Below are 27436 nucleotides of genomic sequence, written 5' to 3'. Positions count from 1 at the left end.
CATTATAGATATGCTTTCAAATCAAGAATAAAGCATTTATATCTGTATTTATAAACTGCTTATTACTGTCTATTAATGCTTTATAAATTATGAATTATCTGTTTACTAATGCTTAATTAATGATTAATAGTGTGCAGTTATTATAAAGTGTTACCACACTTTATACTCAAATGTAAAAAAAGTTACTCGAATCAATGAACAGCATTGATAACACTAATAAAGCCCCATTCTTATAGATCATTAACTAAAAAAAGCTGGTTTATGGTTTAGTCACTTTAACAAAAATATTTTCAAACCAAAAATCACAACAGAACAGTGGTGCAATTCAGTCAGCATTATTTATATAGCAGGCTTAACTCATTCAAACATGCCCCCACATATCTACATCACAATTTAGAACTATTTGTGTAATGGCGACCACATGTTCTTGTGAGGAAAGAAGGTGTGGTTTCAGGAACTATGGTAGTGATGATGCAGCCATGTCAGGGAGACAGTATGTGTTTCTGTGCGAAAGCAAAAGCACTTTGGCCTTCCAGAAGTAGATGCAATAAGGAATCATTGTTAAGATTTGTTTACAACAGAACAAGCACTGTCTGTGTCACACGACTCTGTTGCCCTGAAGTGATGGTAAAACTAATAACATTATTAACTGTCTTGATATATACTTTGAAAGCTGAAGCTCGCGATTATGGAAAGGGGCATTACATTTATGACGTGCGCTTGTGATGTTTGGCCAATCAGAGGGGCTTTGCTAAAAATGTCTGCGTTTGAGATAGGTGAGGCATAGAAGACCTACAGTAATCTACAGTATTTAAAAATAATGTTTTTTTTTTTTTTTTTTTTTTTACATTAAAGCATGTCAACATATTCTGTTACACCAAATACACAAAATGATGATATTTTAGATAGCATCATATGACCCCTTTAAGGTCATGGCCATCCTAGATTTAATTTCAAAAAAGCAGTGATGCAGCAGCAGATGTCTCCCTGATAAAAGCTATATTTGTGTAATTTTGTGACATAGGCCATTTTCTGTAAGTTTAATTGTTTTACTGAATTTCATCTATTTAAAAAAAATAAGTATTTCATGCCATTTAAAAATAAACAATTGTGGTTCATTTGAATAAGAAGGTTGTTGTTTTATCTCTCGTAGTAATACTAGATTTGCTGTTTTCTTTCCTAAAAAATTACTTTTAGTCATACTTTATACTTAATGTATAATGTGTTTGCATTACAGTTTCACAAAAAACGATGTATAACTGATGATTACAAATACTGGAAAATAACTACTTCAGTTTTGACTTTTTCTTCAGCGCTGATCCTGTTTAATTATCTGTTGATGTGCAACCTAATTGCAGCACGGACAGAATACAAGGACTAGACTTGACCATACAGAACTAAAAAAAATAGACAATATCAATGTCAAACAATATTATAAAAAAAATGAAAATAACTTGATTACATGCAATATGAGCACAGGTGACAATGTAAACAAAGTAAGAAAAGTGGCCATACCCCAACAGTGCCTGCAATGAGCCTTTTAAACTGCTCCTTCTTTTTCTTCTCTCCTGCCTTTGATACAGTGGATTGTATGGTCTTCTGATCAAACTGCTCCAGGGCCTCAACATGGATATCAGGGATCTGATTCATGATGAAACGCAGCTCAGTGTATCGAGGCCTCTGTACAGAAACATTAGAATGAAAAACTCTTAAATCATTGCTAATTACATTTCTCACCAAGTGTTAAGTCGCTATCATAATCATGTAAAGGTGCATTCAGTAGTACTTTAGCTAGTGTTAACATTACTGTTCTTTGTGTACTGAAAATAAAACATACCACAGTGGTCACAATTCTAAGTCCGTCTATGAGGATCAGCATGAGCGTCCCTGACTTATGTAAATTACACAGACACTAGGGAGTTATAGAGAGTTATATTCAAGTGTCAAAACATCATTTCAGCATAACAAAATACATTAAAGGTGGGTGACTTACACCACATGCAATTAAAACTTTTTTATTACAAAAATAAAAATAATTATAGTCTTCATATTTTCTGTAAATATACACTATTAAGATGACTTCACAAAAACAATGTATGTTTATTGTGAAAAGCTTTTTAAATTAACATCAAGCTACTGAATACACCTTTGCTGATGGAAGTTGTTACTGGCTTCCAATTGCAGCAAAGATAAGGAACCATGGGAGGCCAATGATTGTAAACTATATTTAAATATGTGATTAAACTACTGGTTTAGACTTCCATTAAAAAATAAAAATAAAATAAAAATAAACAAGTTCAGTATTCAACAGTCTAGACCCATTCCTTCTAAACCTTAAATACAGTTCAATTAAATCATCCTTAAAGCATCTGCAGTAACAAAAGCTGTATAGGACGTTGCAGCTATATAGAAATAGACATCTGCTGGTATTTAGCAACATGATACATTGCAGTAATAAACATTTACAGTATTGTTATCGTGAGCACTGCAAACAATTCTTGATACCATATTGTCTAGAGTAAACAATTATTGAAACTGTATTGTCTAGTATTAAAATGCACATAGCTTCTTATTCATCAAATGGATACATTTTACAACAACATGTTGGTGTGACCAAATAGAGGCAAACAACCTATCCTACAGAAAGCATTAAAAACTGCTAGATCCGATTACCTTTCTTATCTTTTAGAAGAAAACAAACATAACCCCAGGTATTTATTCAATACAGTGGCTAAATTAACGAAAAATAACGCCTCAACAAGTGTTGACATTTCCCAACATCACAGCAGTAATGACTAATGAACTACTTTACTTCTAAAATCAATACTATTAGAGATAAAATTGTAACCATTCAGCCTTCAGTTACAGTATCACATCAGACAGTGCACTATAGACCCCCTGAGGAACAGTTCAACTCATTCTCTACTATAGGAGAGGAAGAATTGTATAAACTTGTTAAATCATCTAAACCAACAACATGTATGTTAGACCCTATACCACCTAAGCTCCTAAAAGATGTGCTTACAGAAGTCATAGATCCTCTTCTTACTATTATTAATTCTTCATTGTCATTAGGATATGTCCCCAAAACCTTCAAACTGGCTGTTATTAAGCCTCTCATCAAAAAACCACAACTTGACCCCAAATAACTAGTTAATTATAGACCAATCTCGAATCTCCCTTTTCTGTCCAAGATACTAGAAAAGGTGGTATCCTCACAATTATATTCCTTCTTAGCAAAAAATGGTATCTGTGAGGATTTCCAGTCAGGATTTAGACCGTTTCATAGTACTGAGACTGCTCTCCTTAGAGTGACAAATGACCTGTTCTTATTGTCTGATCGTGGTTGTATCTTTCTAGTAGTTTTATTGGATCTTAGCACTGCGTTTGACACAATTGACCACAACATTCTTTTGCATAGACTTGAACACTCTGTTGGCATTAATGGAAGTGCATTAGCATGGTTTAAATTGTACTTATATGACCGCCATCAGTTTGTAGCAGTGAAGATGTATAATATTGATCACAAGTGCAGTATGGAGTACCTCAAGGCTCAGTACTAGGGCCGCTACTCTTCACGCTTTATATGTTACCCTTGAGAGATATCATCAGGAAACATGGTGTTATGCTGATGATACTCAGCTCTATATTTCTTCGCGGCCCAGTGAAACACACCAATTTGAAAAACTAATGGAATGCATAGTCGATATAAAAAACTGGATGACGAGTAATTTCTTCTTTTAAAAAAAACCCAGAGGTGTTAATTATAGGACCTAAAAACTCTGCATGTAATAACCTAGAACACTGTCTAAGACTTGATGGCTGCTCTGTCAATTCTTCTTCATCAGTAAGTAACCTTGGTATGCTATTTGATCGCAATCTTTCCTTAGAAAGCCACGTTTACAGCATTTGTAAAACTGCATTTTTCCGTCTCAAAAATATATCTAAATTACGGCCTATGCTCTCAAATGTCAAATGCAGGAATGTTAATCCATGCATTTATGACCTCAAGGTTAGATTATTGTAATGCTTTATTGGGTGGTTGTTCTGCATGCTTAGTAAACAAACTACAGCTAGTCCAAAATGCAGCAGCAAGATTTCTTACTAGAACCAGGAAGTATGACCACAGTTTAGCACCTGAGTATTTGAATGAGCTCCTTTTACATTATAATCCTCTACGTTCTCAAAATTCAGGCAATTTGATAATACCTAGAATATCAAAATCAACTGCGGGTGGCAGATCCTTTTCCTATTTGGCGCCTAAACTCTGGAATAACCTACCTTTGTTCATCGTTCGGGAGGCAGGCACACTCTTGCAGTTTAAATCTAGATTAAAGACCCATCTCTTAAACCTGGCTTACACCTAACACACTAATATGCTTTTAATATCCAAATCCATTAAAGGATTTTTAGGCTGCATTAATTAGGTAAACCGGAACCGGGAACACTTCCCATACCACCAGATGTACTTGCTACACCAATAGAAGAATGGCATCTATGGTAATATTAGTCTGTTTCTCTCTTATTCCGAGGTCACCGTAGCCACCAGATTCAGTCTGTATCCAGATCAGAGGGTCACTGCAGGCACCCGGATCCAGTACGTATTCAGACCAGATGGTGGATCAGCACATAGAAAGGACCTCTACATCCCTGAAAGACAGCGGAGACCAGGAAAACTAGAGCCCCAGATACAGATCCCATGTAAAGACCTAGTCTCAGATGACCACCAGGACAAAACCACAGGAAACAGATTATTCTTCTGCACAATCTGACTTTGCTGCAACCTGAAATTGAACTACTGGTTTCGTCTGGTCAGAGGAGAACTGCCCCCCCCCAACTGAGCCTGGTTTCTCCCAAGGTTTTTTTCTCCATTCTGTCACCGATGGAGTTTCGGTTCCTTTCCGCTGTCGCCTCTGGCTTGCTTAGTTGGGAACACTTCATCTACAGCGATATCGTTGACTTGATTGCAAATAAATGCACAGACACTATTTAAACTGAACAGAGATGACATCACTGAATTCAATGATGACTAACTCCCTTTAACTGTCAGTTTGCATATTGACAATGTTTTCCTAATGAATGTTATTCAGTTGCTTTGATGCAATGTATTTTGTTTAAAGCGCTATATAGATAAAGGTGACTTGACTTGCTTATGGAAGAGCAAAAATCCAGTTTTACTAGGTATAGGTATGTGTTTGAGTAAAATTAACATATTTGTTTTATTATACTGTATGATCTACTGAAAACATTTGTGTCTGCACTGACAACTACTGACAAACATTTGTGATTTAGAGCATTTATTTGCAGAAAATGACAACTGCTTGAAATAAAAAAATACATATATATTTAGAATGAAATTTTTTGCATGAAGGCAAAGAAAAGCAAGTTCAAGTTTTAAAAAACACACTAATAAAGTTTTAACTTAGGAAGAGTTAAAAAAGAAAAATCTATATTCGGTGGAATAACCCTGATTTTCTTGGCCTGGCTGTGTGGCACAGAGCCTAGAGCAGGGCTATTCAATTTCATCTGAAAATCAGATTATAGAATTGAAAATTTGAAGGAGGCCAAGAGGGTTGGGGGCCATCCCAATCTCTTTAGGGGGGGGGGGGTTACTTTATTTCTATAAAATCATTAATTACAATTAAATGCATATTCAGTAGTAAAATGAATTAATATTACCAACAGCAACATCTATGAAAGGTTAACATTTGTGTTGTCTGTCAATAAAAATATATATATATATTCAAACATTTTCTTTAATTAACCATGACTAAATGATTATCAATATATTGTCATAATTTTACACTGCACCTTCAAATGAATGTTGAAACAACAAAGATGGTATTTTTAAATTTATATTTAATTACATCTCTTAACAAAGTTTCTTTATTACTAACACATTTTTGATAATACTGCTCATGATGTCTCTATTAAATGCATCTTCCTCTCAATTTTAGCCATTACAGTATAATAAAATATATATATGTATATATATATATATATATGTATATATGTATATATATATATATATGTATATATGTATATATATATATATATATATATATATATGTGTATATATATATATATATATGTGTATATATATATATATATATATATATATATATATATATATATATTAACTTTACCTAGGCTCTGAAAAATATAACAATTTAAGAAAATGTAAAACAATTTTCACAAAATATAAATTGTATATACATAAACCACATATATTAATCTTTAATTAATTATTTAGAGAATAATTAATTATTCAAGCTACAAAATTTAATCAGCGACTAGAACAGTCGAGTGATTTCTCTATTTCATTTCCGTGATTTCACAGACTTCAGCAAGTTTCACAGCAGCGCTGCCTCTTTAAAATCTGACATGCATGATGTATATCTGAAAATTATATCCGGTTTTACAATTACTCAATTAAGGCCGTGTTTACAAAATCGCTCGCCAAAACAGTGCATTTTGACACATTTGCATGTGTTTTTGTTGTTTAAAGTGCTACTGGCGCATTTGTCCTAAGCAGTTAGCCAGCATGTGTGTTCAGCCGAACGCACAGACATTTAAACTACCGGTGTAACGTTATTGCATTTGATAATCACCTTCATCCAGTCTGCGTTATTTCTTGAAATACATTATGATCGAAAGCACTCTGTTTGTTTAAACTAGAGTTGACTACCATAACTGCCTTACACAACCGCTTGTCAACGCTGATGTTGTGGTCTAGTAGATTGTTCTTGTTGTGTCTCTATCAATCAGGGTCGCCAGGTTTTCACAAGAAAACCCGCCCAAATACTACTCAAAACAAGCAGAAAACTAGCTCAATTGGATTTAAAATCGTGATTTTTGGTGGGGGTCCACTGCTTAAATTCACATTCCAGGGGATAAATATCGTGTTGTTGGAGTTGCTTCGACCCGTAGATATGAAAAAAGACCTCCGGCAATGGTGTTAAATTAGCCCTATTCCGCGGGAAAACTGCGGACTTGGCAACACTGCGTCTATTCCTTTTCTGGCCCGGGCCAGTGTTGCCACCTTTTTTTTTTATGACTCCCCCCATCCTCTGAGGTAACAACTATATTTAAATTGTTTTATATACAGCAGTCAACAGACGACCTTATAAAAAATAATACATCCTTTTATTATACCCTCAGAAAGAGCTACTGAACATAAAAAAAGTGCAAAAGGATTTTGAAAAAAAAAATAACATTAGACAGAGCTGCATTACTTCATTAGCTTGCATCTGACCTGCAGCGATATCATTCAGGCTTGGTGGGATGTCAGCCAGCAAGTCATCTGATTCTGACCGTGTTCTTTTAGTACTTAGAGTCTGAAGCAAGAAGAGCATATTAAGTGTTGTTCACTGTTTTTGAATTTTTACAGAGCTGAGTGTTAGCGTTTCACAAACCATCTCCGGCCAAGTTGAGTTGTTGACACTGACAGCAAAAAGCAATGCATGCGCTTTTCACGTGTAAAACTCAAGGGTGTATGGGTAATGTAGTCTCTGCTATCGGTGGGAAGAATTAGGAAGCGTGCATTGTGAAGGGCGCTCTGAAAAGCGGCAGCGCAGGCAAAAGATTAAAACCTCTATTAAAACAGATGTCCAAATGAGCATACAGGTACGCTAAAAGCACGTTCTGGGCGCACGGAGAGGTGGCGGTACGCTCAAGAGCTACATTTGGAAGTGGCGGTACAGAGTACCGGCCCACTTAAAGCACTGGGCTAAAGTCAAATATCACTAATCAGCACAAACTGGGCTATAATAATATAGCAGCATGTATGTACATGATTTTGTTTTTGAGAAAACAATGTTTATGCGTGGTTAGTGAAAAACTAAAAAAACTAAATTGGAATAAGGCCATAAAACACACACTGAACATTGGTTCCCAGGACTTTTGAGAACTGGATCTTGTAGCCTAGAATTTTTCTTTCTAAATTATGTGAAAATAATCTTGTTTACTCACTCACAGAAAATAATATATTGATTTAAATTTTCTAAGACACTTTTTGTGTAGAACTATCAGCATTATATTGTGAGTTACACCTGAGAAGACAAAGGCCCATATAATGAGCTGCATAATGAGCCATTCAGTCAGGTGTGTGACTGAGAGGGAAGAGTTACAAGAAAGAATATGAGGACAAAATATATCTATATATTTTTATATTAGTAGTTTATTTAGAATATATTTCATTATCCCACAAAATAATTTAATATCCATTTGCGAGTTCAGTTAAACAGTTTATTAGGAACAATCAAAGCTGACTTTCAAAGCTGAATTTTTAGCATCATTACTCCGGTCATACGATCCTTCAGAAATCCTTCTAACATTCTGATTTTCTACAAAAAAACAAAAACAAACAACAACAGCAAAAAACAAACAAACATTTATTGCTATTATTATTAATGTTGAAAAGAGCTGAGAATATGTTTTTCTAGTTTTTGGGGGGGATAAATTGAAAGAACAGCATTGTTTGTTACATTTGTTACGTTTACATTTATTTGTTACATTTATCTTATTTACATCAAGCTTTCGGGGTACTCCAATAGGCGAATTCCAGTCCGCATCCGGACCCAGGCGCGGTTAAATCTGGACCGATGCCAAACACAACATACTAATTTAATCATAATCCTTAATTTTCAAAGGGGTGAGCAATTGTGATTCCACGCTATTTATCTTTGAGGCGTCTACTCGGTTTGGCTGCTTCATCTTTGTCCAATCACAGTAGCTGTAACAGCGTCGCTATAGCAACGTCGTCACTACGTCACTCGCTCGCTCACTCAAGGCAGCCAGATGTATCTACCGATCACATCTTCTGGGCCAGGCGGGCAGGCGAACAGGCATTCTCATCATTTGCGAGCAGTGCAAATATCGATAACTGACCTTTTTTTTTTTTTTTTTGCTGACTGAAAGTGAAAATGGCGTGCTCAAAGTTGGCCGTTGATAAGAAAAGAAAAGTTGATTTTGAAAACCGCGAGTTTAAGAGTGAGTGGACAGAAAAATATGCATTTGTGCTCCCCGCGGGAAGCAGAAAACCAATGTGTTTAATCTGCACCGAGACGGTAGCAATCATCAAAAGTGGTAACTTAAAACGCCATTATGAAACCAAGCATGCACATTTTGAACAAAATTACCCTCAGAACACAGAGGTAAGGACCATAAAAATAAACCAGCTGAAATCATCCTATGAAGCTACAAGCAGTGTATTAGTTAGATCAGCCACACAACAGGAGTGGGCAAACGGAAGCCTCACTAAGAATAGCATGGGTCCTGGGAAAACACAAGAAATCTTTCTCTGATGCTGAAATAGTCAAGGAGTGTATGAGTGAAGTGGTGACTGCTCCGTTTGAAGGCACTCAAAAGGATGAAATAATCCAGAAAATAAGCCAAAAACTAGGGGCGCTCCGATCACGATCGGACGATCGTTAATGCGCATCTCGTCAGTAAAGCCGGTTCTCTAATCAGCGGTTAATTCCATCAGGTGCGTGATTTCACATAGAGCAGCTGTTACTACACAGAGCCGTTGTTAACTGAGAAGATGCGCCAAAAAACGCTGAAAATGAAGTGGATTTGCACATCTTCTCAATTAACAATGGCTCTGTGTAATAACAGCTGCTCCCCTACCAAATACCCTGTTCTGATTCCACTGCTGCAAGACGAACTGAAATACTTGCTGATGATTTGCTTGAACAACTTAGCTTTGCTATTAAAAAAGCCAAATTCATTTCATTGGCTGTGGATGAAGCCACAGATAACACAGACAATGCACAACTCATGGTCTTTGTCAGATTTTTTGATGAAGAAAAGGGACAATTTCATGAAGATGTTTTGGGTCTCACAAACCTCCAAGGACACACAAGGGGGGGATGTCATTTATGAAGCAGTGACAAAGATGCTTAGAGATAGATAGAGAGATAGACCTGAAGCATGTTGTTTCCATTGCTACTGATGGTGCACCATGTATGATTGGGAGAGAGAGGGGATTGGTGTCACGCTTGAGAGCTCACCACCCTGACCTCATGGCATACCACTGCATAATTCACCAGATGGTTTTGTGTGCCAGCCTTGGAGAAAAGTATTCAGAAGTAATGACAACAGTCATTCCTGGAAAAGCTGAATAAAAATTTCCAAACTCGCTTTGAAGATTTCCCTCTGGCAAAACACGTCTTGCTGTGCATTGAAAATCCATTTCTTGTCAAAAATGTTGCATAATTCTCAACTGAAGTCACAAAAGTCTTCCCATGGGCCAATGCTGCTTCTCTCCAAACAGAGCTAATTGAGCTCCAAGAAAACATAGCACTGCAGGAATCTCACTGTGACCCTGTCACCTTCTGGACGAAGATGGTTACAGCAGCAGGTGTTCCTCAGCTGCAGAAGATGGCCCTTCAGATTCTCACAATGTTTCCCTCAACGTACTGCTGTGAATCTGCCTTTTCAACCATGAACATGGTGAAAAACGCTTACCGCAGCACACTCACCAATGAACACTTACATCAGTGCCTCCGTCTGGCCCTAACACCTTTTATGCCCAAGTTTAAACAACTGGTGGCGCAAAGAAGGTGTCACCTTTCACACTAAAAGTTCTACCATGTCATTTTTTTTGTGAATAGTTCAAAAGTTTTGGGGAATGCCTTTTTTGTTGTTGGAGTTCTGTATTTGGAATTTGACGGTCACTTTTGTGGACCCCAGACTGAATGGAAAATTGGTAAGTGGACCTTTCAAATTTATATTTGAGTATAGTATTATACTATAATTCCTGACTAAATGTATATTCAAGTCAAACATTATGAAGTTTCAATAACAATATACACTATACCAGACTGAATGGAAAATTGGTAAGTGGACCTTTCAAATTTATATTTGAAAGGTATCAAATATAAATTTGAAAGGTCCACTTACCAATTTTCCATTCAGTCTGGTATAGTGTATATTGTTATTGAAACTTCATAATGTTTGACTTGAATATACATTTAGTCAGGAATTATAGTTTGTAAATCGGGTAAAATGTTTACACATTATGTGAAAACTAGTACATATAGTATATAAATAAATAAAAAGAGACTTAATCATGTTTATGATCTCTGCTGAATAAAGCGCTTCAATCTTTCTGAGGAAATCCAAAACTCAAATCCTGAGGTAATCCTCAGCACATCTTCTTGGGGTGAATTATGTCTTATTCCTCTCAGCACGAAGCAAATAAATAAATAAAAATGGTGAAGAACACTCTCCCTGCTTTATTTTCTGTATGGGCATTTACAAGCCGTGAGCTGCAAGTTAAATATTATAATCTTATATAATAAATATATAATCTTTATAATATTATAAAGCGCGTTCAGCGCGTGGGCTTGGTCGCATTAGATATAATGAAGGGAGATGTGAAAGACATATGGATTTCATATGGATTACTTTATCACAGCAGGGTAAAAGTATACATGTCAAGCTTTCTATAGATATATCGCTCATGTCTCTTCATTGAGTGTTCACAGAGTTAATTTTAATGACGTATTTCTAAATGAAGATCACCGCAGACCAAGGCTCCAGACAGTGCACCTTGTATGCTATCTCTATTTTATAAAAATTCACAAAGTTTTTTTATTATTATGTCTGTATACAAATAAAAGTAGACCCTTTACAGATTCGATTGATGTATTGCTCGTCTGTACAATCAAAACTGAAAGAGTAATTTAAGTTCTTTTCGGGGTTATCAGGAGAAGATGCCTCAACATGTGTATACACGGGAATCTACTCCAGAGGGTTTGTCTATGACATTTTAAAGATGGAAGCAACCTGACACTCCTGCCAGTAAAGCCAGAATTAAACACTTATTTTTCCTATTCAAAACTGCTCTTTTACAGTTTTTTGGCGTTGCAAGTAGTTATTTTTTGTTTCCATTTACTTTTGAGGTACTACTAGCACTGTTTTTGCCATCCACATGGTCCCCTTGCTAGAGGATAGCAATAACCACAGCAGTGCTTTTAAAACATTTCCTCATTAAATTAGATTTGGTTTAGGTGATCTCCTAATCAGTACTTCATTAAGCAGAATGAGTTGTGCCTGTGTTGGAATTCAACAGACACTGGAATGGCTGCCATACACAGAGATACTGATTAAATAAAAATTTGAAGCAATCTCTTTTCCACTGCTGTATATTTTGATTTAAATTTAGTTTATCATAGCTAGTAAGAGGACAAAAATTAAGTTTATCTTTTTGCCAAATTACATTTTCAAGATATCACAGCTGAGCTGGCATTACGCACCAGAGACTCGTAGATGAGCAAGGCCAGCTGAGTCAGTGCAGCATTGCAGCCTTCATGTTGCCCATGCATCTGCAGACCCTTCAGTACACTGGTGTAAAGCCATGTCACAGCGTCTGGGAGAAGGTTACAGTCAAGCACCTGCAAATGAATTAATCCACATATAGACAGTATTTTCATAGTGCAAAGAATTCAAAAGTAAAAAACAAAACAAAAAAAAACTAATTTTTAGAATGCAATTCTAATGATAACTGACAGAAATATTTGGTGAATTCTCTGTTCTAGAAACAATTCCCTAAAAGGGAGAGAAAAATAAGTACCTGTTTTAACAAAGTCCAGCAAAGCACACTAGCACACCGTTGACAGTTTATTGTGTCTTTCCAGGAAAGGGAGTTAAAACATATAGTCAGGAGAGTCATATATATATCCTAAAAAAGAACAAAAAAGTGGGTGTAAAACATTTTACTCCATTCACAGAGCCCAAATATTGCAGCAAACTGATGGAGAGCACAAATAAATGTTTACCTCACTCTGGAGAAGGCACTTGCCCAATTCTGAGAGCTCATCTGAAGGTGTATTCATTTGAATTCCCTGCGAGGAGTCCATTGACACCATTTCCTCATCTCCTAAACAGAAGACAAAAAAACTAATTAAAAAAAATAAAAATAAAAAAAAATAAAGTAGTACAAAGAATGAAATGGAGCATAGCTGTCACATGGAGCGGATCAATGTATTAAACCTAAGACAACTCCAGGAGGTGGTCTTAGGAGTTGGCATTCTAAGACCACAGTGGCATTGTGAGGGGGGCACTGGGAGTTAATTCATTTTGCAATTTTATTTTATTTTTTGCCAAATGCCCCAGATGTTTTTGAAGATTACGGCTTACCTTATGGGTTCATTCCAATAAACATATTTGATTTTTGTTTTGGATATTTAAATAGCCAGATTTAATTACCCAAGCAATCTTGTTCCAAAATGACAAGGATGCAGCTTTATCTATTAAACATTTGACAGTACACCTTCCCTCTGTAACATTTAAATCTGTTTGCATGTATTTGAAACATCTTTGAAACATGAATTGTTATTCCTGTGTTACAAATAAATCACAGAAGAACTGGGATAAAGGTTTATAGTTAAGATAAACACTGCAACAAGAGTCCTGCAGCTGTCCTCAATTGGGAGGCAAACATGATAAAGAATGTTTTCATGTTCCTTGAGTTTGGGTACTGCCTTCTTGGGTATGCTTTCCTTTAGCTTTTTTTCTTTGTTTATTTATATATATATATAATTCACTTTTAATAAACTACAGAACAGAAAAGGTGAGAAAAATCATGTTTTTATCAAAAACTACATTCAGATTAGATTCAGAACTTCCATCAAAACATAGATAGAACATATTGTTTCCATCAATACTTCCAAAAGATGCACAGTCCTATACTACTGCCTGGGTTGACATTTTCTTTTATCACATTTCATTAATGTAAGCTTTGACATGTAAGCTTTAATCTAATCTTGACAAACTATATATCGTTAGAAAGGTCTAAGACTCCCAAATATATATTTTATTATTATGTTTTTTTGTTAAAAATAATGCAGGAAAAGTAATAGATTCATTTATGACAAGAGTGCACCCTCAAAAATTTGAATTATAACAGGAGTTTTGACCTTTGTTTAAAAAAAAAAAAAAGACTTATTTGTTGCCTTTACATTTTAGAAATCATCAGAAATTATTTATCTAATGAAAACTTAAAATATCAAAATTCATCCTTTAAAACCCACTTTAAAATCAGACATTGCATTGCCATGTAAATGGAACATCAATATCATGTTACAAAATATTTTCATTTATGAATTAGAAAAATTTAACGTTTGGAACGTGCACTATAAAGTCTATGTTCAAAACTGTGAGTGACAGTTAAGGGGTTAATATATTCCGCGCTCAAGTACATGCATTAAGTTTGTGACTTAGAATTGTGAAAAAGGAGCGTTTTAATTACTTATTAATAATAATAAAAAAAAATTTCTTGTCTGCTGCTGCATCTCCTGCTACTGGACGCACCTTTAGAGAGAAATGCAACTTTCACAGATAACATAATCAGGGAGTATTTGTTTTCATTTTGAATTGTTTTGTTTAAAATTAGACATTTTAAGCTTTCTGTGGATTTATTTCTTGTGTATGTGAAGCACCCCAATTTTACATTATTTATCAGAAAAAAAATTTAAGTGATCGCAAGGGCGCCTCCCTGTAATGCCTGAGCATTACTGATATTTTCAGCACAAACACTTGAATATGAATAGTAATAGAGGTAATTTATTTTAGGTTACAGTATGGGATTTGCATTACAAAATAAATCTTCACAAGTCTACATCCAAGACAGCTGCAGTTATAACCCATAAATTGAAGGCAATTTGAAGTTTTAAAATGATCCAAAGGCAAATGTTGCTTTAAATCTTTGCTTATTTGTTGTTCTTGATCAATATTAAATGGATGACTCTCATAAACTTGTTTTAATAAATCTCTTTTGTAATAAATAATAAAGATACAAAGCAGGTTAAGTTCAATATTGTGGTACAAATATTATAAAAAGCTATAAACTGCAAATAAGATTGGAGATTCACATTTTGCATATGCATTACAGAGTTAATATTTTTTCTTTTTACGTGTAATTATAAAAAAATGTGTAGCTTAGAGAAAATATAAACATAGGCTCATAGGCTTGACATTTAGTAAAAAGCAATCTCTGGTTGGTCACCTACTGTACATAGGGCTCTGTTTAATTGTTGCATCACACCCCAGTCTATAACTAGACTGTCTCCTGCTAAATTGCTGATGTGAAAAAAAAAAAATTTGCATTGTACTTTAGACAACATACATCCTGATTTTACAAGCAAAATGAAAAGGAAACAAAAAGTTCAGAAACAGTATCATGATCAACATGTAAAATCTCCTTATTTCCAGATTGGAGATCTTGTGTATATCCAAAACTTTGGGTATGGACCAAAATAAAACATGGAGTAATTCAGGACATTACAGAACCTGTACAGTAGCTTTCGAGAATGCTTAAATAGTGCAATATCATGTAGATTAATTATTTAGTCACAAAAAAATAAACGATAACTGATTACCAACTGAGCATGGATTTTCAGTTATGTGATGCTGATACTGGGTTTCAGGATACTGATGTTCAAGTGCCCAAATCACCCAGTACTTCCAAAATACCAACTTTGGGTGTAACTCCTGAGAAAATGGAGCTTGAAAATGTGAAAACTGAATGTTCCAGTAGGCTGTTGTCCGAGATATCTAGTGCTCCTGCCATTCCTGAAGTGACATAAATTGCAGGTAGTAAAAAACACTGCAATTGTACCTACTGGGGGTCTCTAACGTTCAGTAAGAGAGCGGAAACTACCCTCACACTTAAAGGACTCTGTGATTTATAAATTATTAGCACACTTAAAGGACTTTGTGATGAAAAAAAATTATAATAATATTGGAACTTTGGGAAGAAAAAAAAAAAAAAAAAAACCTTACCAAATCTTGAAATTGCACGGTAACACTTTAGATTAATGGTCTATTAGTTAATGTTAGTTAATTCAATAATTAACATAAACAATGAACAAAACATTTATTACTGTATTAATTAATCTTTGTTAACATTAATGAAAATACAGTTATTCATTGTTAGTTCATGCTTATACACAGTGCATTAACTAATGTTAACAAGCACAACTTTTGATTTGTATAATGCATTAGTAAATGATGAAATTAACATCAACTAAGACTAATAAACGCTGTAGAATGCTATTCTTGCTTAGATCATGTTAACTAAAGTAGATAACTAACATTAATTCACCATTATTCTAAAGTGTTACCAATTGCACTTTATTGAACATTTTCTTGTACGTGAACAAAGTTTTTCCCCTCAAGTTTGTTGATTGGAGTAAAAAAAAAAAAAAAAAAAAACAGTTTTTGGATTTAAGCGGGAAGAAGTGTTGTATGTGCATATTGATATTTTTCCAGCAAGGGTCGGTAATGCATTGTGTATGGGTTTATACACTATTAAAAGGCTGTGAAAAAGCACATTGTGTGCACACTATTGCCATGCTGGTGTGTATGTCTAAACGCTGGGATGGGTCCACTCATGTAATTTATCTAATTCGTTGCCCTTGTGGTCTTGCATACGTGGGTAAAACATTCAGACAATTACGCACTCGTATTAGTGAACATCGCAGTAGTATTCGAACTGGAGATATGTGCAGTCCTATAGCGTCTCATTTTAGACAAGCAGGCCATAACGTCAGCATTTTACAGTATATCGGTATAGAAAAGGTAACAAAACCCTTAAGAGGAGGAGATTATGATAAGAAATTATTACAGAGGGAAAGTTTCTGGATTTATACTTTAAATACATTGTCACCTTTAGGGTTGAATGAGGATTTTGATATTAAGCCATTTTTATAGAGATTCAAAATGTCTTTGTAGCTTGTATCTGTTGCATGATTTGTTTTTGTCACATAATAGACATGACTTGTGTCACATGACTTGTATTTGTCACATGATTGCTCGGATGTGCCTAATTAAGGTGGGTGATCACCTGTGTCTATTTAAAGTTGACTTCACTTTACATTGATACTGTGCCTGATGAAGGTGCTTGAACTTAATTAAATTCCTCTGGAGCAGTAGTTCTCAGTGTGCAGACTTCACTTCTTTATTTTATTTTCCTCAAAGTGACCATCGAGAACTTTTGGTCTGTGTTTCCTATTTCCAATATCTCAAGATACTACACAATTAAAGGGGTCAAATTTGAGACTTCAAGTTTTCTTTTCTCTTTGGAGTGTTACAAGCTGATTCTGCACAGATAAGATTCTGAAGTCTTAAACCCAAAGAGATTTTCTGTCTAAGTTAAATTTCTGCCATGGCCCCCTAAAACGGCTCATTCAAACATGCCCCCCACATGTCTATGTCAAGATGTGGAAATAGTTCTATAATGCCGCCAAAGTGTTCACACAAAGAAAGAAAGCTTTCTAGATGAAAGCAAAAACACGTTATTTGGCCTTCCGAATGTAGATGCATATAGGAAGCTTTAAGATTACTTAGAACAGAACAGCAACACATTTTATAGACTACCATTTCGTGAACCTAGGAGATGAGGTAATTCTGACTTTGCTACAACAAGCTGGCGCTTCTGAATCAGCTACTGTAAATATGTTTTGTTATTAGTTTTAGTATTTGCTATTGACTGTTCAATGCAGAGTTTTGTGCATCGTGAATGTGTGCATGTGTGTGTGTGGAGTCAGCTGTGTTAACCATCCGTGGCTTGTGTACTGCAAACACATATGATATGATGTATTCCCTAAAAACGTCATCCAGACGTCAGATCTGCATCCAATTTGAGGCACGGGGTTTCCCTGAGATGAGGCAACAAGCGAATCTCCAACTCTGCTTTTCAGCACAAATGCAAGTAAAACAAACAAACGTCATTTCTTGCTGAAATAGGTGCAAATTGATCTTAAGCTGTAAAGATAAGACATGCTTTTGTGAATTTCTTGGTGTGATCTAACGAATAACTCCTGAGACTTCATTCAAATCCATTATCATTCTGTAGCGGATCTGACCCGAATCAGACAAATTAAAGAGTCGATCAGGACTGTGGTTGAAACACGAGCCGAATTCCTCAGAAAGGCAACATGAAGTCATAAATCATTCTGTGCCACAAGTCCCAAGCAAGATAACCAACCAACCAACTCTTTCACAGAACAGCTTTCAACATTAACAACCACTAAAACAATTATTGACAATCTCAATTCGGAGAAGAGATTGTCAAATTTGGGGCAAGTAATCGAGATGAAATGCCGGACACCCCATGTTAACCCATTAAAGTAATAAACAAGATTCTTGGATTGACTTCCAAGGTTTTAGATCCATGTAATGGAGTAGCTCAAATAAATTAATTCTTGTTTCATTTATAAATAAGTATTGTCTTGTGTGGTGTATTTTAAGATTAAACTTTGCCCAGATCCTGAGCTACCAGCTCGTAACTTATAACCATTCTGTTTGTATTCTCATTATCCATGAAATAATATAAACATTGTTAAGATATACAGATTTTAACGTTTGCTGGAAGAACCGTTGAAGAAGTATAAACTAATTATATTTGGAATTGTCCAATTAAAGCAATTTGAAACTTTAGATTTGATTCTTCTCAAAATAAATGAGTTAATATTTCTTTATACAGTTCATGGCACTGCTACCACTGTTCTGCAAGTTTTATTTGCCATTCTTTATGCAAAGTCATGAAGAACGATCTTCAGCAAAAAAGAACAAGGAGACATCGAAGAGACTCACCATCTGCTTCCTCTTTGTTTGCAGATAGCTCTGGAAATTTTCTTGTGATGCAAGTCACACCTGGAAACATATAAACAATGTTTTTTTTTTCTATTATATAATTTTTTTTTTTATTAAACTTGAAAAACTTCTCATCCATAAAGGTAACTTACTAAGAAGGTCCATGACTTCCCGTGTGACCAGCCGCAACAGCTGCTCTTCCACCACTTCCTGAGTGACAACGTTCTCTTCGTAGGCCTCATCCTCCTCCTGAGCACTAAAATATGAACAACAAGAATAAAATAAAATAGACCTGCAAGCAGCAATTAAGGAGCCAAACAAAACGGAAGCAAAACAAGGAGTTAAGCAAACATGGCAGGGAGCATCCAACCAATTAAAACAAATACTATCGTGTGTAATGTGCAATTGCTTATCACTTATCAGTACCAGCAAAATGATCTGGTGTGGTCGTTGTTGGGTAAGAGTGACAAGATCCAGTTGGGCATCATGCCATCAACTTAAAGATAACTTGTACAGTGGTGGCCAAAATTATTAGAACATCAGAACAGAATAATTTTCACCAGCTAGAAAAAAAAATGGTTTTAAGAAACTATTTCTAATTTTTGCTGTAGTATGTCAGTAGGAAATATATATTTTCAAACAATATTAGTATTTTCAAACAGCCATTTAGATTTTTTTTTTTAATCACTATGGTGTAAACAAATACTTAAATATGCCACATTTTATATTTACACCACTTGCTCGCCAACAGTTCTTCTGCAATGAATGGGTGTCATCAGAATGAGGAGGATACAATATTATTAATTATAAATATTTTGGCCAGATACAATAATTTAAAGATAAAACAAACTAAATTATGATTGTTTATTCATAACTGCAAACTCAGTAAAAAAGGTAAAAACAGTTCAGAATGTGACCCTTGTAGGGGGGGTCTGTTTTGAGAATTTAACATGTAAATGAAGCATGCTTGTGCACTCTGACAACAAAATAAACGGAAGGGACAACATATGCTTCAAGTAAAAAAAAAAGGTCATTTATACCACAGACTTTATTGACAGTGCAACTCTGTTTTCATTGGTGTCCATACTTCTCTTTGGAGTCAGTTAAGTCATTTATTTTTTCTAATTCTAATGTTCACATTAATGTGCACATACTTTCAACAAGCTCCATCTTTACACTGCAGAGGAAACAGAAGCTGGAATTAGTGGAATTAGATGCATTTACACAGACTGTTTAATGATGCTGTGGTGCCATGAATGCAATTAAACAACAAAATTTCAAAAGGCATAAATAATTTATAAGATTAATGTTTTAAATATTTAAATAAAAGTTAAAAATATTGGGGAAAATGCAATACTTTTAAATATAAAAACCCAAACCACCAGATGACTGTAAATGACTCTTTTAATGAATGAGTCATCAATCATTCATTCAAATTGATTATTCATTAAAAATGAGGCAATTCACTACTGTCTTTAGGAATGGGTTACTGAATCATTGATTCACTTGATTTGTTCAAAAACGTGGATTCACTTAGTATTGAAACACTGATGTGTTGCTCAGAGACACAAAACAGTTCTGCTGTGACTTTGATTGAAACTTTGTCAGCGAACTGGAGCAAAAACAGTCAATATCGTGTTACAAAGTGCAAACTGTTGTCTGTTTAACTCAAAATAAAGAACTCCCATGCCGACGACATGTTTACATGCAGATGTGAGCATAAGTGTGCCATCAAACTGGACTGGCTGTGAGATGAGATGTGAAAATCTCAGGACCTGAAGTGGGACATTCACATTGACTCCATTGTGAAAAAGGCCCAGCAGAGGTTGTACTTCCTTCGCCAGCTGAGGAAGTTTAACCTGCCACAGGAGCTGCTGAAACAGTTCTACTCCACCATCATTGAATCCATCCTCTGCACTTCAGTAACTGTCTGGTTCAGCTCAGCTTCTAAATCTGACCTCAGGAGACTACAGAGGGTAGTCCGGACTGCTGAGCGAATCATCGGTTCAACTCTCCTCTATTCAAGAACTGTACTTATCCAGAGTGAGAAAAAGGGCTGTTAAAATCACTCTGGATCCCTCACATCCAGCACACTCCCTCCTTGAACTGTTGCCATCTGGTCGACGCTACAGAGCACTGAGCACTAGAACGACCAGACACAGGAACAGTTTCCTTCCCTCAGGCAATCCATCTTATGAACAGCTGATAATAACGGCGAACACACTACACTTTATATTTATATACACATACACTTTTTTTATCTAACACATACTTAGTATACACTTAAATTTTGCACATAATATATATGTACATACATAACTGCATTTTGTAATATACCTGCCTACAATTGTCATTTGTATATTGTCATTCACTATCTACTTATTTGTATTTTTTATTCTTTTATTATGTGTTTTATGTCCTGTCGCTGTCATTCTGTTGTACTGCGGAGCTTCTGTCACGAAAACAAATTCCTCGTATGTGTAAACATACCTGGCAATAAAGCTCATTCTGATTCTGATTCTGAAAGACTAGTGCTGAAACTGGGGTTTCATGATACTTTAAAAGACAAGCTTCAAGTGTGTAGAACACGTTAAGGGGGGTTAACAACAACAAATATTGAGGAGCCAAATTATTCAAGGCCTTATTTTTAAATCAATATGTATGCTAACAAAAAGTCATTGCAAATTATCCAAGATAGGTGTGATGTGCTCCCTTGCACTGATCCTAGTCAGAATTCTAGCAGCTGAATTTTGTACCAACTGTAATTTACTTAGGGCAGCTTTTGAAACTAAAGCCAGCAAAGCATTCCAATATGTGAAAAAAGTGTTTATTTACTTTTCAGCCATACAAAAAGTCAACAATGGACCTAATTTGGCAATGTTTCTGAGATTAAAAAAGATATTCAGTGTGGACTGAATTATGAACATGCGGATCAAATATTAAAGCTTCCGTTCTTCGTGATCCCATGTTTAATCTTAAGTTAGTGTGTAATGTTGTTGTTAGAGTATAAATAAATAATGACGTCACTAAAACAGTTTTTTGACTAACCTCCGCCAAAATGAATACACAAAAAATGGGGCATGGCCTTGTTGCGCTCCAACGGAGAAGAGGAAGAGCTATGTTTCTCGCCATGTCGTCGAAACACTGTTATTTTCATCTCGGAGTCCAATCAGCTTTGTTTGGGCTTCCCAGGGACGCTTTACTTGGAGATTAATGGTTACAATTTATGTTTAACTCGGTTCCCGAAAATTATAATCCATATGTAAAATTATAAGCAGCACATTTAGCTGCGGACAGCGAGCTTCCTCAATCTCAATCAGTTTAATGCCGGATTGGCACAAAGATTATTCTTGAAAGATGGAGCAGTTCCCTCTTTGTCCAGAGAAGGCGACGTTTATGGACCACAACCGGTAAGTGTATTTTATTAAGTTGGTGCGTTTAACAGTTTCTGTAACTTATTACACAAAGGGAAACGCTGTTTAGCTTTGTTAACTAGATGTTAGGGCTGTGTAAAAAAATCGAATGCAATTTTAATGCGCATCTCGTCTGTAAAAACGCTCCTGTGATTATAAGTACATCTCCAGCACGTGCGTTCTTTTACTGTCGCACTGTCTTCATTTTCGGAGAGCTGATTTTGTTCTGACTGTTATCTATAAGATCATAAGGTTTCTGACTGTCAAACGAGACAGACAGATATTTCTGATAAAGTATGCATGTTTTATTAACTTTATTTGATAACAGTTTATAACTGTGTACAATTTAACGTAATGCTATTATGGTAGGTTTGCATTAATTAAAAGATTGCTGTTTGCATTCATGTGTGTCTTTATCAATGTTTATCTTTTTTGTAAAATATCTGCAGCACAAATAATTTTGTCTATAAGCAGCGCAGTATTTTGTTACGAATTCTTCAGATAAAACAAATATACAAATTAGTCATGTATTAGTTGTATTTTACAGCCCATTTTTTTTTATTTCAAAATGTTTGATGCAAAGTTGACTGTAAAATAATAAAATATGTTGTGAAAATGATGAAACAAACTAATTTATGTGCACAATTGAGAAATTTTAAGATAAAACACAAGGTGAATATTTCATTAATCAAAAAAATAATAATCAATGTAATATAAACATTTAAGAAATACAGGTCCTTCTCAAAAAAATAGCATATTGTGATAAAAGTTCATTATTTTCCATAATGTAATGATAAAAATTAAACTTTCATATATTTTAGATTCATTGCACACCAACTGAAATATTTCAGGTCTTTTATTGTTTTAATACTGATGATTTTGGTCCACAGCTCATGAAAACCCAAAATTCCTATCTCAAAAAATTAACATATTTCATCCGACCAATAAAAATGTTTTTAATACAAAAAAAAAAAAGTCAACCTACAAATAATTATGTTCAGTTATGCACTCAATACTTGGTCGGGAATCCTTTTGCAGAAATGCAAGAGTGTTGGGTCTTGCATCTCTCAACTTTCTCTTCACAATATCCCACAGATTCTCTATGGGGTTCAGGTCAGGAGAGTTGGCAGGCCAATTGAGCACAGTAACACCATGGTCAGTAAACTATTTACCAGTGGTTTTGGCACTGTGAGCAGGTGCCAGGTCGTGCTGAAAAACTAAATCTTCATCTCCATAAAGCTTTTCAGCAGATGGAAGCATGAAGTGCTCTAAAATCTCCTGATAGCTAGCTGCATTGACCCTGCCCTTGATAAAACACAGTGGACCAACACCAGCAGCTGACATGGCACCCCAGACCATCACTGACTGTGGGTACTTGACACTGGACTTCAGGCATTTTGGCATTTCCTTTTCCCCAGTCTTCCTCCAGACTCTGGCACCTTGATTTCCGAATGGCATGCAAAATTTGCACGGTGGCTCTGGATGTTTCTACTCCAGATTCAGTCACTACTTCCTCAGGGTCCAGTCACCTCTTCTCGTTGTGCAGCGTTTTTTTTGCACTGTGCATGGTGGCTCTGGATGTTTCTACTCCAGATTCAGTCACTACTTCCTCAGGGTCCAGTCACCTCTTCTCGTTGTGCAGCATTTTTTGCCACATTTTTTCCTTCCCACAGACTTCACACTGAGGTGCCTTGATACAGCACTCTGGGAACAGCCTATTTGTTCAGAAATGTATTTCTGTGTCTTACCCTCTCGCTTGAGGGTGTCAATGATGGCCTTCTGGACAGCAGTCAGGTCGGCAGTCTTACCCATGATTGCGGTTTTCAGTAATGAACCAGGCTGGGAGTTTTATAGCCTCAGGAATCTTTTGCAGGTGTTTAGAGTTAATTAGTTGATTCAGATGATTAGGTTAATAGCTCGTTTAGAGAACCTTTTCATGATATGCTAATTTTTTGAGATAGGAATTTTGAATTTTCATGAGCTGTATGCCAAAATCATCAGTATTAAAACAATAAAAGACCTGAAATATTTCAGTTGGTGTGCAATGAATCTAAAATATATGAAAGTTAAATTTTTATCATTACATTATGGAAAATAATGAACTTTTATCACAATATGCAAATTTTTACATTTATATAATTGGTAAGGTATAGGGCTGAAACGATTCCTCGAGTAACTATTACAAAAATGATTGAGGCAAATCCTCTTTTAATTTATTTTAAATCTCACGTCAGGCTCTTTGCAATGATTTTTTTAAATGTGACAACGCGTTTACGTCACCCACAAAGCGGAAGGAGACACAAGCGCTGTGTATGACGGCAGGAGTCAGCAGTTTTTTGATTTGAGGACACGGGCAAACGTAAAGAGAACATCGTGGTGTGTGTCAATTGCAAGATAGAGCTGGCATACCACAACTAGGACCCTACGATTTCCGTCTATTTAAATATGAATCATGCATGTTCTGAGTGTCTCTGTTAAGGAATGGAGCAGAAGCGCGTTTTCATTCATTAAACACACGGGAGCGCGCGTGACGCTCCGGTGATTTCAGCGTCTTTCCTCTCACTAAATAAGGACGTGAACACATAAACATCTCCAGTACTGCTCTGACAGTCACTTCATGAGCATTTGACCGTTTGATTTAAGTAAAACTAGCGTCACATCACATACACAGAACTGTAAAGGTACGTCAACCAGTCAAAATAAAAGGTCTGGTTTAGTTTAGTTATTGCGGGTTAGTACCAAAAAGTTAAGTTTGCTTAATTTTCAATAATTAAAAGATCAATTAATGTTTTATGTGTTTAATGTTTAATGTGCATCTCAGAAAATGCTTTATTTAAAACCCCAATTGAATGGCACTTAAATGCACTTAATTCATCTGTCAACTTTATTGTCACTGTTCACAGTACAAGTACAGACAGAGAAACAATGGGTACTAATTAAATGTTTATTTTTGATGTATGCATTGCATTCTATGCATTAAAAAAAAAAAAAAAAAAATTCTAAAAGGAAACTTAGTTGTTCATTTTAAGAGACCCAGGAGTCTTATTTTCTCTTGCATAATTAATATTGCACTTAATATAAGCAAAAACACATTTTATCTGATTACTCGATTCATCAATGAAATTTTTGGTAGAATACTCGAATACTAAAATATTCGATAGCTACAGCCCTAGTAAGGTAAAAAATAAATTATGTATCTGTGTACACACCATGAGTTAAATTTTCATTTTGTGAACAGTAGGGAACATTAGTGTATTTAATTAATTCACCGGACCCAAAAGTACACAGTTTCAAATGCACTGGCTCAGTTAACATTTATAGAATGGTAACAATAGCGGTGTAGATCTTATATGCATTTGAAGTGATATTATAAATCCTGTAAACATATAAAAGGTAATATTTGGATCTCTCCGGTTCTCTGCACTGGCGTTTAGCACAACCGTTAGTATCAAAGCACACACTTGCAAGACCGAAAATCCAAGATGGCGGAGATATGCAACTAGCCCATTGACATCAGGTTTGAATTTATGTGGATCTGAGTGTCATAAAAAAATAATAATAATGAGACCAAATGTTTTCAAAGTTTGCCAAGTAGAAAAATTTAAATAAAAAGTGTACTTTTTATTATTTAAATTTTACCTCAGACCTGCTACTGCCCATCACAACAAACTAGTTGTGAACAGAGATGTAGGACTTAAATCACAACTCCAAAGACAGGTCTCTAAATGGGTGAATAAAATGGAGTGTTCTACAGTGTCAAAAGCGGCACTAAGATCAAGAAGAATGAGTATAGATAGATGGCCAGAAAAATAAGTCATTAACAAGTCATTAGTGACCTTAACTAACACTGTTTCAGTGCTGTGGAGTTTGATTGAAGTGGCTCAAAAAGATCATTAGAAGAAATTGATCATTAGATTTGTAACTGATATTAGACAAAATGCATTTCTTTATGCATGGAATTATACAGGAAATATGAAACTAAACATATCTGGTATTAGTACTAGAAATTGATTTGAATGTACAATGAATAATACAATACAAGCCTCTGTTACTATTTCTCTATGTTGCACTGAAATTAAGTGAAAATACAAATGTGCCTAAGACTTTTGCACAGTAGCTAGTGTATGTATAAATTACGTATGATTAAATTAAGTACATTTAAATAAGTGTAATTAAAGTATGTGTTCGTTCATACTTGTTAAGGGCAAGATTTTCGCAGGAGGAAACAGCTGTGGTGTGATGATTGGTGACAAGCGAAAACTTTACAGTAGATGAGAAACCGACTGCTCCCTCGTGACCTTTTGTAAACTGTATTTATGAAAAAGAACTGCACAGATACAGATATTCTAACAATCTATCGATAAACACAAAAGTTACCCTGTGTACTGTGTTTGTTTGAGTCTGCTCGAGCTGCTCTGCCCCGGTCTGCAGATTGAAGAGCGTGCTGAAACACATGGAGGAGACCGGTCTGATGCCGGTTTCATATGAAATTGAAGGGTACTGACTCCGAGGCGATTGCTAATTTGTGTACAGTTTATGGAGCTAAAAGCTATAGCCCGCTAAAAGAGCCTAGTGACGCCCCTGCTTCCTGTGTACATTTCGGAAGAACCAGGACAAACATTTTAATCGATCGCTCAGACATTTAAAAGGCACCAAAATCTGCTTCCTCTTATTCGGTTCGGTGCATACCATTTTCATACCCAACCCTACTTTTAATAAATATATTTTTTGATAAACGAACCCAAAGCGTTTGGGTCATGTGCAGGTGTGATGGATCACGTACAAGCCAATAGGGTGTCAGAATGGTATATGTTTATACTTCTCATCCAACCACAATCAAATTCACTCCATCCGGATGGCACAATTTATATGGATAGGGTTTTTTTTTTTGAATGATGACAAGCCTGAATGAAAACAAGCCGAAATTAAATAGCAGTAACGAAGCTATTTTTAAAATGTAAGGAGTAGAAAGTACAGACACTTGCATGAAAATTAAGGAGTAGAAGTAAAAAGTCGGCTGAAAAATAATTACTCAAGTATAGATACCCCAAATTTCTACTTAAGTAAGGTAACAAAGTATTTGTACTTCGTTACTTGACACCTCTAGTTCACATACAATACATACACATACTGTCAGGGCCATAAATAAATAATAAATAAATCAATAAATTTAATTACCACAAACTCAATGACTACATAATTGGTTCAATTTAAAAAAAGATTTTAACTTCAATTTAAAAAGACCATGTGCTTTACACCCTTGTATGTCCTCTGGTAGGGCATTCCACTGATCAGTGGCTTTCACTGTGAAATGATGATACCAAATGCAGAGCGATGAAAGGGAACCAGACAACTACTTACAGAGTAGATATCACAGAGGTTTCACCACGAAGATACATAAAGTCAAGTAATACAGAAGG

At 35.4% G+C, this 27436-nt stretch overlaps 1 protein-coding gene across 3 annotated transcripts in view; it reads right to left on the bottom strand.

The window, feature by feature from the left end:
• Positions 1-209: 209 nt before the first annotated feature.
• Positions 210-27436, bottom strand: part of xpo5 (exportin 5) — a 138337-nt gene continuing 111110 nt past the window's right edge. Inside the window, exons 27-32 of one of the 3 annotated variants that reach the window (XM_026224890.1) lie at positions 18756-18859; positions 18604-18663; positions 12786-12883; positions 12581-12688; positions 12264-12401; positions 210-1680 (exon numbers count right to left, since the gene is read on the bottom strand). In XM_026224890.1, coding sequence (XP_026080675.1) covers positions 1459-1680; positions 12264-12401; positions 12581-12688; positions 12786-12883; positions 18604-18663; positions 18756-18859 — 730 coding nt within the window. In that variant the 3' untranslated portion in view covers positions 210-1458. Of the gene's footprint in view, positions 1681-12263; positions 12402-12580; positions 12689-12785; positions 12887-18603; positions 18664-18755; positions 18860-27436 lie in introns of those variants that run through there. The other 2 variants (XM_026224889.1, XM_026224891.1) reach the window with 2 other exon arrangements.

The sequence above is a fragment of the Carassius auratus genome, chromosome 38 (assembly GCF_003368295.1).
Source record: "Carassius auratus strain Wakin chromosome 38, ASM336829v1, whole genome shotgun sequence".
Lineage (NCBI taxonomy): Eukaryota > Metazoa > Chordata > Actinopteri > Cypriniformes > Cyprinidae > Carassius > Carassius auratus.
The sequence above is the reverse complement of the archived record's forward strand: the minus strand, read 5'-3'. Positions and strand labels throughout refer to the sequence as shown.